Here is an 11503-nt window from a genome sequence, read left to right as displayed (position 1 = left end):
CTGTTCACTGCTCCCTGCCTTTCCCATGGAGCCAATGGAGCCTTGCTGCTGGGCCGGGGACCCTGCGTGGTTATCCCAACAGGCAGCGATACATAATCCCTCCCTTCCCGGTGTGATGGGGGAGAGAACTGAGAAAGAAGTGAAATCCACAGGCTGAATTAAAGACAGTTTAATAGGACTGAAAAAGAAGGGGAAATAGTAATGATTAAAGAATTAGAATATAGAGAATTTAGTGACGCACGCTGGAGTGCTGCCCCCGTCCAGGCTCCTCACTGCAGGAGCAGTGGGAGCTACAAAGTCCTTGACTCAGTGTAAACAATGCTCAGCAGCCCAGTGCTATCAGCTAGCCCGGGCTTGTCCTCCGCCCGAAACACGTGTCTGCGGCTACTAGGGCTGGCCCCGGGACTCGCTGAGGCCATAAATAGCCCCGGGAGGTGGCACAGCCCACTTCCATGCTGGGGAAGAGATAGAGCCAGTCTCGATGATGGCATCTGGGCCGCTAAGGGCCGAGGCAAGCTGTCTGAGACCGCTGTGCAGGTAAAGGCTTCCGGATGGGAGCAGCTTTTCGGGGAGATAGGCTGGAGATGGGGCTCCACGCTGTGGGGGTAAGGAGTGGATTGGGATGGCCTTGATTCGCCCTCCCCATTTCCCCATCCCCCTCTGGAGCTGGGGGTCGGCAGCAGCACTCCAGCCAGGCCTCCCTTCCTGCCAGCCCCAAGCCAAGGGCTCCTGTCCCAGCCCTCGGGACCCCTGCTCCCCCAGGAGAGCCCCCCGGCAGTCCTGTCCTGGGCTTCCTTTGCTTTGCAATTACCCGGGAGATTAGGCTGGATGGGGCTGGGAGGACCCGGGAGCCCCCTGGCTCTGCCCTTGGCAAGGGCTCCTGAGCCCAGACGCCAGCCGGGGAGCTTCCAAAATATGTCCCCACCTGAACAAAGCTGCTACCAGGTGAGACGCTAGGGCAGGGCTGGAGTGGGGTCTGACCCCAGCCACACGGCTTCTCTGGCTAACAGGAATTTTGCCCGTGGATTCTGTCGGTGGGGCCAGAGCTGCCGCTTCTCACATGACAGAAAATCAGCCCAGGTCTGCAGGTACTTCCAGCGTGGGTTTTGCCGTTATGGAGAGCAGTGCAGGTAAGGAGGGGCTGTGATGCCACGAGGAAGGGCTGGGAGCCTGGAGGAGTCATGCTGGACTGATGGGACCCTCTGTTTCTGTCCCTGGCCTCCTCCAGCTACCAGCACATGCAGGAGGAGCCAGCCCCAGTAGGGACCCAGTATGGTCTCATGCCCCACGACCACTGGGACCAGGAGCCTGGCACTGAGCCCACAGCCATGGACGGGGACCAGGGGGGAACCCAGCGCACCTCAGCCCACCCTGCCTGCAGCATGACGTGTGTGGCCGCCGAGTCCCCCAAAGTGGAGGTAGAAGTGGAAGACAAAAAGAACATCTCAGCACTTGGTAATGTCCCCTGTGGGGCCATGAGTGGAGAATTTGTTCCCACAAAAGCTCAGGGTGCTTCAGGTAGGTGCTGAGCTGGCTGGGGGACCAGCGGGGTGAAGACGTTGGGGTGGTTATGGTGAAGTAGCCCGTGCATGTTTCTGCCTATAACCCACACCTGGGCCTAGCTGGGGCTGTGGAGAGCTCTCCAGTGTGGGGACTGTCACTGCTGAAGCTGCATGCTCTGAGCATCCTGCCCAGCCCTCTTGAGTTTTTCCCTTCTAAGAACGTTCCTCCTGCAGGCTTCCAGCCACGAGGGCCGGCACTGGATCTGGGCTTCTCTGACCCCAGAGAGGAGGTTTCGGAGACAGCGACATGGACTGACCCTGCAAAGGTGGGTTTGGGGTTTCCTGTGGCCGGGCACTCCCTGTCACCCTGTGGTGTTCCCTGAGGCCAGAGCAGCGATGGAGCCAGGGGGTTGCCATGCTGTGCTGCTCTGCTTGCAGGTCCCTGCAGAGCCAGGTGCAGTGGCAGCCCTGGTCACCACTGCAGCACTGAGAGCCCAGAGCGAGGCCATAGTGTGTGGCATCTGCATGGACAGGGTGTACGAGAAGCCACTGCCAGAGGAGCGGCTCTTTGGGATCCTCCCGAACTGCAGCCACGCGTACTGCGTGGGGTGCATCCGCAAGTGGCGGCGCAGCCGGGGCTTCCAGAGCAAGGTCATAAAGTGAGTGGGGATGGGGACATGGCAAGGTGGTCACCGTTTCCCCCTTCTGTGTCCTGAAATTCTTTCTTGGGTCTGGTGATGTGGCTTTGGGGTTGGTGTGCCTTTCCTTTGGGAACGGGCGCTTTGGAGTGGTGATGGGTATGGGGGTGCTGGATGAGGCCAGGGCAGCAGCGTGGGTGCTGGGCCCATGTTCCCTTCTTGGGACACCCAACTGCACCCGTCACCCTCATCCAGGGCCTGTCCAGAGTGCCGGATCACCTCCAGTTACTACATCCCCCACAAATACTGGATCTCAGATGTGGATGAGAAGGAGAAGCTCATCAGAACCTTCAAGGCACGGACAGGGTGAGTTTGTGGCACTGCTGCGGGTGGTGGAGCTGTGGGCTCTGTGCTGCTCTAGGAGCTACACTCACAACTATGCTCGGAATCCCACAGGAAAATCAGGTGCAAATTCTTCATCCGTGGCCACTGCCCTTTCAGATCAGAGTGCATCTACCTGCACGAGCTGCCTGCCCGCCAGCTGCGGCAGCACAGACGGCAGCGGCCGAGGATGCCCGCTGTAAGTGGGGTGGCACATCCTGGGGCTGGGCTGGGCACTGGGAGGCTGTGGCTCATCCTCCCTCCTCTGCTGCAGGTGTTCATCCCTTCTTCCTCGGAGAGCTCTGACGAGGAGGATGAGTTCTGCACACTCGAGTGGGCTCTTACCCTGGCCATGATGGAGACAGAATTTCCCTACTCAAGTTATGGCCACGAGATGCTTCTCATCGACTTCAGCGATTCTGACTGAGCCATGGGAGCTATGGTGGGCCTGCTGGTGGCCAGGACATGTCTCCAGGAGGTGGAAGCCTCTGCTTTTTTAGTCCTGCCACTGTTTTGGTGTGGCTCCAGCCTTGGGGGTGTTGCAGGGATGGGGTGGTGTAATAAGTGGAGAGTGTGATGTTGGCTCTCGCAAATGTTCTAAGTTATAAGGCTGAAAGAAGTTCTGTTAAGATCTGGTGTTTTCATCTGTAATGTTGAAAGTTGAAGCAGGAAGGACTTCACGGACTCTTGGAGGCAGGACAAAGGAGGACCTGGGTCAGAAGAGTGACATCTGCACAAGTGTGGGGAGGGTCGGCTCACCAGGGGGCTGGCTCACCAATAACATGTATAAGGGTATAATGGGTGTGGGCAGGGTGCCTCTGGCTGCAGCTACGCACTGAGAGCGTCCTCTTTTCCTTATTCAATTCCTTGTTGTGGTTAAATAAAACCTCTTGAAATTTTAAAAAGTGCGGTGGTGTTTCCCACACTGTGGCGATGCTGGAGACAATTTCCCTACTCAAGTTATGGCCATAAGATGCTTCTCATTGACCTCAGCGATTCTGACTGCGCCGTGGGGGCCACGCTGGGCCTGCTGGTGGCCAGGACATGTCTCCAGGGGGTGGAAGCGTCTGCTTTTGAGTCCTGCCATTGTTTTGGGTGTTGTGGGGGTGTTGCAGGGATGGGGTGGGATGGGGAAGCGGTCTGGCTGGCATTTATGGCTGCACCGGGGGTGAGTCAGAGCATAGCCCTCTGCTCTTGTCATCGTGCCTGTGAAAAACGAGGTTCACATAATTTTATAGAATTTGAAAGTTTAATAGAAAAGACAATTAGGAGAAAAAAATAAAGTATACAGATACGGCTGGGTGTGTCTGCATTCATCCAAGAGAGCACACCTTACTGACAAAGGATTGTCCCTTAAAAACAGAATCCTACTACATATCCATAAATTCTCACACATATTCATACATTCTTCTTAGAATCTTTGGTGTTCTTCTGTTTAGTTTTCTCTTGCCCCCTTCCCAATAGATCAATCTTCTTGGCGCCATTAAGATTTACATTCCCTGATACCAGAAATGCAATAAATTTCTCCCCCCAGAGTTCTGGTCACTGCTGTCTTCATCTGGATAAGATAGTTTACAAATGCAGGAGTTTCTCTAGCTATATATATTTACCAGTCTTTGGGTTATACTAGCAAAAGCAGTTTTTATTTTAATACTATGCCATAGCCTAACATATGTATTATACTACTATTTTTAAGTTTCATCAATAACAGAAATAAAGTAAAACTACATTAATACAACAAATTTTCCCATTCTTACACACATAACATTGATTTTAAAATTTGCGAAAAGCCAACAATATAGTATCTATAACAGTGCCCATCCTGTGCCCGTGGGTGCTGGGAGGTAGCGAGGCGCTCTCACCCACGGGCCGGGCAGCAGGGGCGCTCTGTTTTAAACTTTTTTTAGCCAAATCCGTGAATAACGAAATACAACGGGTTGTGTAACTCCACGCTTCCGGGCGCCTGTGATCTGTGGGCTGGAGCATCCATACTCGGGGGGGGAAGGCGGTGTTTGGGTCGGAATTGAAGAGATATTTGCATAATGAGCTCGTTCACAGCGCGGTCGATTTGCGTTTTCCGGGGGCGGGGCCGGAAACGGCGCCGTGGGGCCCGGGGGAAGCGGGGGGAGCCCGGCGGGGACGCGGTGACACCCCGGTGACCCTCGTGAGTGTGCGGTGACACCGTGAGTGTGCCCTATGTCCGGTCTCCCCGTGTCCGGCTGTCCCCCGTGTGTGACCCTGTCCGGTCTCCCCATGTCTCACAGGCCGCCGTGCAGCCCCGCCGCAGCAATGGAGCCCCGGTGCCCGCCCTGGCTGCAGATCTGCCCCGGGCCGTGCCGCCTCCTGCTCCACGCTCTGTCCTCCGGCCCCGGCGGGGCGATGGCCGCACTGCGGGTGCTGCAACGGGGCCAGCCCCGCGAGGGACCGGGGCAGGCGTTCCCCTGGCAGGCTCTCACCGCAGCCCTGTGCGCCGAGGAGCCCTCGCTGAAGGGGCCAAAGGACACCCTGGCCGTGTGAGTTGGATACATTTCTAAAACTTGTTGTTTTGTGGGAGTTTTGGGTGTCAGGTGCGCAATTTGGGAGACCAAATCTGCTTTCCCCGGTGCAGCAGTCCATGAAGTTGGGTGTCATAGCGGCGACCCAATGCTGTCCCACCTTGTGTCTGCAAAAGCTGCTGAAGCCATTAGGTGTCTCCTCTTGCTGCCTGGTGCTGTGGGACTCAGCTCCACGGGGCAGGTTGGAGTCAGGACAAGGAGATTTGCTCTGACCAGTCACCTCTCCTTTTCCAGCAAGCCACGGCTGCTGCTGCTGCCCGTTTTGTGCCAGAGAAACCTCTTTTCCCTGCTCCTGGCGGTTCAGGATGTAGTGCCCGGTGATTGCCTTGACCAGCTGCTCCAGGCCTTGGAGCAAGATTCCCATGTGGATCCCTGGGTGAAGACACTGGGGGATCTACTCCAGCAGGGAGCAAGGGCAGAGGAGGGTTCCCCACATCCCACTGCCCTGTCTTCCATGTGCCAGCAGCAGCTTAGGGGCCTGTGCCAGAAAATTGCCCAGAAGAAACCAGAGGGGCAAAGAAAATTGAACTGGTGCTTCAGCAAGCAGCCTGGTGCCCCTGACTCTGCGCCTCAAGGTGGGAAGTGCAAGAAAATGTCAGAGGAGAGCCTGCAGTTGGACAGTGAGAGAGAGGGGAAGAGGTTGTTGCTGGAGGAGGTGGCATTTGAGCCCCTGGAGCCCCAGGAATGTGGAGATGTAGCAGGGGTGGAAGAGGAGGTGCCTGAGGAGCCTTCAGGGGATGTATCTGCTCAGAGCACAGATAAGGCTGCTCCAGACAGCTCCCAGCAAGATGCAGTTGGGGAGCTCAGGAAGATTTCCCAGACAGAGCTGGCAGTAGAGGTCCAGTCCTTTGTCCAGGTACTTTGTAGGGTTTGCTGTCCCCTTCCAGCCAGTGGGCCTTTACAGTCTGATTCCCATTCCTTCATCTCATTTCCCTCAGATGCATGGACAGAGGCTGAAAATGCTGCTGCTGCAGGAGTCCAGCGTAAGTGGTTGCTTCTGTCTCTCTCCTGGAGCTGCTAGTCTAAATGGGCTCGTGCCAGGGCCTTGGAAGGGGTGGAAGAGGAGGTGGATTCCAGAGAGCCAGCTGGATGGGGATAAAAAGCCCTGTTGACATTTCCTCTGGGCTTGGAACACCGACATCTGCCTGCACCTTGGAGGTGTGAGGGGCTGCCGGTGGGCTCAACACTGATGGACATGGGGGGAAGGGAGAAGCCCTGGAGCTTCTGTTTTGTGGGTTGGTTTATTTGGTGCATTACTCAGCGTGGTGTTTCCCTCCAGCACTGTGAGCTGCGCACCCCACCTGAGCTGAGAATCCTGAACAGCTGCTCCCCCAGCCAGGTGAACCCCAGCATCCCTGCTGCAGCTGCTGCAGGGGGCTTGCTGCTGTCCCTAATGTCCCATCCCCTCTGCCATCCCCAGCTTGAGGGGCTGTGCTCCTTCCTCCAGCTCTCCACGTGCCCAGAGCCCTTCCTGGTGCGTTTCTGCAGCTGGCTGCTGGCTCTGACCCCTGACCTCAGCTACACCAGTGCAGCCATCCTGGCAGAGCAGCTCTTCCTTAGGCGAGTACGTGCCAGGGCAGTGGAGGTTTCCTGCTCCCCATTTCCCCCTCCACTGTCCCCACCTCCTGCCTTTTCTGTCCCTAGGTCCTGTCCCTCACCCAGCCGCCTTCCCGACACCTCATGGCTGCCCTCACTTCATTTTGCTCCAAGTATTCCCATTCCTTCTGCCGTGTGCTGGTGGCTGCGGTGCTGCAGGAGTCTGGGGAAGGTGTGTGGGTTGGTGGGAGGTGTGGCAGCTTCTGGAAGTTGAAGAGGGGCCCCAGCTGCAGAGTGCTGTCTCCTGGGAGGCATTTGTCATGTGGAACGGGTGTTAGGAGCCATGGAGGCATGGGGCTGCTTCCTTCTGGGCAGGTGAACACTTGGGGGTTGGGATGGGAGGTGGGTTTACAGATGCCTGAGATGGAGTGGGAGGGTTGGCTAGGCTGGCTTCTGGCTTAATGTTTCCCAAAGGACAGTTCCCACACCTCTGTGATTGGAGGGCTCCTGACAGCTCCTAATGCTCCTAATGCTCAGCCAGAGCCCCAGGGTGGCTGTGCTGGTGTGAGGAGAGGGTGAACCCCTGCCACCAGCATCCCGTTTTCCCAGAGGCTGGTGCTGTTTAAAGCCTTGCTGCAGCTGGGCAAAGGAAGCAGGATTATCCTGAGCAGTAGAAGGGGGCACTGCATTGTTTCCACCTGTCTTGACTGGGACATCCTCCTGTGAAGGCATGCCAGGAAGGGCCATGCACATCCCCATGGATTTGGCAGCCTCTGGAGGTTCTGCCCTGCTGCTTTGCCCTTGCAGGTGCTGAGCAGACCAAGCTGATGTGTGAGCTCGTGGAGGAGTGCCTGGAGCCACACTCTGTGCAGCTGGTGCTGAGGTGAGGGGTTACAGGGCCCACAGCTCTGCTTTGGCCTCACACCTGCCTGGGTGGGTCCAGCTGGCTCCAGCCATTTGGGGGCACCAGCAGGGCTGTGGAGCAGCACCTTTCCTCTTCCCTGTCCTTCCAGCCAAGTCCTGGAGGTGCCTTTGTCAGAGAGACTCCTGCCAGTACTGCAGGCTGTGCTGGGGCGGCAGGTGAGGGGCCCACCTCATCCCATGGGTTTCTTTGATGCCTCCAGCAGCGCTGGAGCAAGGCCCCCCTCTCCAACCTGCTCCTGGGTCTTTTCCAGGAGGTGCTTCCCCCTAAGCTTTTGGATCTCCTGGTCCTGACTCTGTGCCAGCAGGCCCCAGCCTTTGCCACATCACTCAGCTTCGCCAAGCTGGTGATGGCCGTGCTCACAGTGTACCAGAGCCAGGTGAGCGAGACACGCTCAGGTCCTGCAGTTCCTGGGACCCAGCCCAGAGGTCTCAGATTGGCTCCTGGTAGGGCAGCACCCTGAGCTCATGCTGCCTCCATCCCAGGTCACCCCAGCTCACCGGAGCAGTCTGGCTGCGGTCCTGGATCAAAGCAATGCGGTGCTGAAGAAATCGCTGCAGGCTGTGCTGGAGGGGGCCAGGTGAGGTGGGGACAGGGGTCCCTGTCATGGGGGATGGCAGGATCTGCACCCTGGGCTGTCCCAGGGGTGGGGAACCAGAAGCTTCCACACATGCTGTGCCAGAGGTTTGCCAAAGCTATACAGTGCTGTGTATGGCAGTGGCTTTCCTCTTCTTGATTTTTGTCTTTTTCCAGGTGACCACCAAAAGGAAGGTGCCAGCTTCCTTGCTTGGAGGACACTCATTGCACAGCAGCAGCCACAGCCACAGCCACCCCTCACTGGGTTCCCCTGGTGAGCAGGGTCTGTTCCCCACGGAGTGCCCAGTGAGGGGGCTTTTGCTGGGTCAGTGCCATGCCAGCCCCTCACACTCCCTGGGGCTCGGAGGGGTCTTGGTTGAACAATTCATGTGTTTCCAGGTGTTTCTGTATCTGTTTTCCCTCAGGCCTACCATGCTCACCAAGGTGACCACACCAGGGCTGTGGGGGCAGGCAGGACACAGCCCACGGGGGAGTTTCTGAGTTTTTACTTCCCACAATGTGTTTCCAAACCAGGACAGACATTGATTTGAGCCTGCGTGAAGTTGATTAATTCTGGACTTAGTTCAATATCTTGGTTTCACCTCAGCTCATTCCAAGGCATGAGTTCTGTGCATGTCCACCCTCCTCCCCAGCAGCCAAGGCCATTTTGGAGCAGTGCAGGCTGGGCTGCTGCTTTGTGTATCTGATCTGCTGGGATTTACACATCTCTGGGTGCAGGAGAGTGCGACTTAGCCGAATTCCAGCTGAATTTAGCTGGAAATTTTGAGTGTTCTGCTTTAAATCCACCTTACTTTCCTGTTTGCCTGGCCTGTGAGAAGCCCTGCTGTGTGCCACACATTTCTGGTGATGATGACACTACTCATTGCTCTAATAGAAAATGTATAGCATGACTCTGCTCAAAGTTCTATGCTGTATTATTGAAGGTACCCACTGGACACCTCATCTAGGCACCTCCTTGTGTGAAAACTGGGAAGAAAAGTTTGGGAGAGAGTGGATACTCGGGCAGGTAGAGCACGGGTTTCAATGGAGATTTTGAAGCATTGCATACTTCAGGAGCAATTTAAAAATCCATAAATATCCACAAAGGGAGAAGGAGAATTATAACGTGCCATTGTGATGTGTGGCTGCTTCAGGTTTGCTCTGTAATGTTTAGATCCCAGCCAGGGAAACTGAAGCATTAGGTCATGCTCTTAAGGCTGAGAGCACAGATTTCTTTATATAAGAATCTCTTAAGCTATTTTAGGTGACAGTGGACTGATGAGGCTTCAAAGTCCGCATTAGCTGGAGGATAGAAACCTCCAGGGAGCCAGACTGTTGATGTGTTTGCATTCCAGTGAGTTAGTGGCTGAGTATAGTGAAGCTATTGTAGGGCTGCCCAAAATACGACATAAATAGAAATTGTGCCATGATCATCAAGGTCTAAGCTTGCTCTTCTGGCTTTATTAGGTAGCAGGCTCTGATCTTTGCAGTTTCCCTGCAGAGCTTCTACCAAGTGACCTCGGTGTCATTGTCCCCAGTGCTCTGTCTGGCTGTGGCTGTCAATCACATGGAGGTGACCACTGGTTTGTGGCAAGAGCCTTCTTCACCCTGCTTTTGCTCTTGGCTGCAGTTTATCATGTGCTGTGGGTTCCTCTGAGGTGTACATGCAGACAACGATTGTGTGGGGAGAACTGGGAGCAAATCCTGAGCATGCTGCACATAGTGGGGGAAGGCTGCTTGTTTATATGGAGGTTGGCAGCAGCTGCACAGAAAACTTTACTCTTGACTCCTCTTGACCCTTTCAAGAACTTTAAAACCTGTCCTGAACAGCGCAGAGAGGTGGATGCAGCATAAAACATCAGTCAGATTTTATAGTTCAGCAGAATCTTGGCCAAGGGTGGTGGGAGTGCCAGCACTGGCTCTGTCCTTGTCCTGATTTAAGAGTTGGGATGGTGAAGGGAATGATCCAAAGCTTTGTATGTCTTTTCCTAGGCTGGGGGTAAGCAGTGATTTTCAGCCAGTTTACTTGTGATACTTGGCAGTGGTTCCTTACCTGCTTCCTCTTCTGTTTGTAGAGTTTTACTTCACATTTCCTTTTTGGCCTAGTAGTTCTTGGGTTTTTTTGAAGGAAATTCATCATATGCAGTTACATGGGTTGTCTGTCTGCTCTGCTGCTTCCTCACCCTCCACAGGAATTTTTGAACCAGGTTCATGGCAAAGATGATTGTCTTAAATTGCAATGCAAGATGTAATCAAAAGTCTGTGTTCTATTGCCAGCTGTTAAAATCAGCTGTGGCAGTGTTTTTTACCTCTTCTATGACCCATCCCTCATAACTCCATGGGGATCTCTACTGTTAATGGGCCGTTGAGCCTCACTGCATGACTGATACAATTCCATCATCCCATTGTGAGATGCTTCACCCAGTGGGAGGAGCCAAACATTCCTATCTGGATATAATCTGGGATTTAGAGCACCAGAGTCAGCATTTCTCCACTGGATTGCCAGAGGAGACCGAACCCATTTCACCACCACTGGACCTTCAGAGGAAAACTACACCCATCTACAGGATCACTGTTCCAACAAACCACATCTGTCACCCCAGGACTGCAGCCACCATTTAATGGGACTGCTCCCAGCACCCTGCCCAACAGAGTGTCAGGCTGTATTCTGACTATGTCAATGGTTTTTATACTGCTCCATCTTAATTTTCCTAGTAAGTTGTAAGTTTTTTTTAAAAATTTATACATACTAGTAAAGAACTGTTATTTCTACTCCCATACCTTTGTCTGAGACTCCTTTAATTTCAGAATTACAGTAATTTGGAGGGAGGGGGTTTACATCTTCCATTTCAAGGGAGGCTCCTGCCTTCCTTAGCAGACACTTGTCTTTTCAAACCAATGGTTCCTCCACTCCCCAGGTGCCTTCATGGGGCTATGGTCAGGCAGCAGAGAACCTCTTTGGGGTGAGAGGGGCGTGGGGTCTGTGGATGTTAAACACCAAACATCAGAGCCATGTAGAAGCCCTGGACTGTGCAGTCCTTGTTGGAAAGGGCTGAAACTCAGTGGCTTTCCCAAAAACAACCTGCATCCATCCCGCAAGGGGCTGCCCTTCTCCAAACAAGAGCTCCAGGTTGTTGCTGTGTCCCCCCTTGCAGCAGTGCTCGTCACCCCACTTCTTCCTGGAGGTAACTGCATGTCCAGTGACAGCCTGCTAATCTCATGTGTAATCCCCAACACGCTGGTGCAGTTCTGCCTGGAAACCTGAGGGCTGTGACACCCAAATGTGAGGCTGAACTGCTCTGGGGGAGGCTCAGCAATATTTATTTTTTTCACTTGGGACTTAAAACTGAATAAAAAGAAAGAGCAATTTTCCTTCTTGGGTTTTTTTTTTTT

The 11503-nt window shown here is 54.4% G+C and overlaps 2 protein-coding genes across 17 annotated transcripts; both read left to right on the top strand.

The window, feature by feature from the left end:
- Positions 1 to 359: 359 nt before the first annotated feature.
- Positions 360 to 3426, top strand: LOC107214744 (probable E3 ubiquitin-protein ligase makorin-1). Of its 2 annotated transcripts, none has more exons than XM_015650398.3 (8): positions 360 to 537; positions 1011 to 1130; positions 1229 to 1518; positions 1737 to 1828; positions 1941 to 2161; positions 2396 to 2506; positions 2597 to 2720; positions 2796 to 3426. In XM_015650398.3, exons 1-8 carry the CDS (start codon positions 482 to 484, stop codon positions 2946 to 2948), a joined length of 1167 nt encoding a protein of 388 aa, XP_015505884.1. In that variant the 5' UTR covers positions 360 to 481; the 3' UTR covers positions 2949 to 3426. The 2 variants fall into 2 exon arrangements, with proteins under 2 accessions (XP_015505884.1, XP_015505885.1); XM_015650399.3 differs by having other exon boundaries at positions 363 to 537; positions 1229 to 1455.
- Positions 3427 to 4588: 1162 nt separating this feature from the next.
- Positions 4589 to 10890, top strand: FANCE (FA complementation group E). Of its 15 annotated transcripts, XM_033519972.1 has the most exons (11): positions 4719 to 5034; positions 5311 to 5932; positions 6015 to 6059; positions 6356 to 6415; positions 6497 to 6640; positions 6721 to 6844; positions 7420 to 7495; positions 7626 to 7692; positions 7788 to 7913; positions 8020 to 8114; positions 8288 to 10890. In XM_033519972.1, the coding sequence occupies exons 1-11, from the start codon at positions 4775 to 4777 to the stop codon at positions 8289 to 8291; spliced, it is 1623 nt and encodes a 540-aa protein (XP_033375863.1). In that variant the 5' UTR covers positions 4719 to 4774; the 3' UTR covers positions 8292 to 10890. The 15 variants fall into 15 exon arrangements, 10 of the variants coding, with proteins under 10 accessions (XP_015505942.1, XP_015505943.1, XP_033375860.1 ...); XM_015650456.2 differs by adding an exon at positions 4589 to 4685 and having other exon boundaries at positions 4786 to 5034; positions 6356 to 6844; positions 7341 to 7495; XM_015650457.2 differs by adding an exon at positions 4612 to 4704 and having other exon boundaries at positions 4786 to 5034; positions 6356 to 6844; positions 7341 to 7495.
- Positions 10891 to 11503: the final 613 nt, after the last annotated feature.

The sequence above is a fragment of the Parus major genome, chromosome 26, assembly GCF_001522545.3.
Source record: "Parus major isolate Abel chromosome 26, Parus_major1.1, whole genome shotgun sequence".
NCBI classification, from domain to species: domain Eukaryota; kingdom Metazoa; phylum Chordata; class Aves; order Passeriformes; family Paridae; genus Parus; species Parus major.
Note: the sequence above shows the minus strand (reverse complement) of the source record. Positions and strands in the feature narration are given on the sequence as shown.

Coding starts and splice junctions, on each gene's coding strand:
- FANCE (XM_033519967.1), top strand. CDS start 4,718: ATGTCCGGTCTCCCCGTGTCCGGCTGTCCCCCGTGTGTGACCCTGTCC. Junction 5,035..5,310: donor CCAAAGGACACCCTGGCCGT/GTGAGTTGGATA, acceptor CTCCTTTTCCAG/CAAGCCACGGCTGCTGCTGC. Junction 7,693..7,787: donor AGGCTGTGCTGGGGCGGCAG/GTGAGGGGCCCA, acceptor GGTCTTTTCCAG/GAGGTGCTTCCCCCTAAGCT.
- LOC107214744 (XM_015650398.3), top strand. CDS start 482: ATGATGGCATCTGGGCCGCTAAGGGCCGAGGCAAGCTGTCTGAGACCG. Junction 538..1,010: donor TGTCTGAGACCGCTGTGCAG/GTAAAGGCTTCC, acceptor TCTGGCTAACAG/GAATTTTGCCCGTGGATTCT. Junction 2,162..2,395: donor TTCCAGAGCAAGGTCATAAA/GTGAGTGGGGAT, acceptor ACCCTCATCCAG/GGCCTGTCCAGAGTGCCGGA.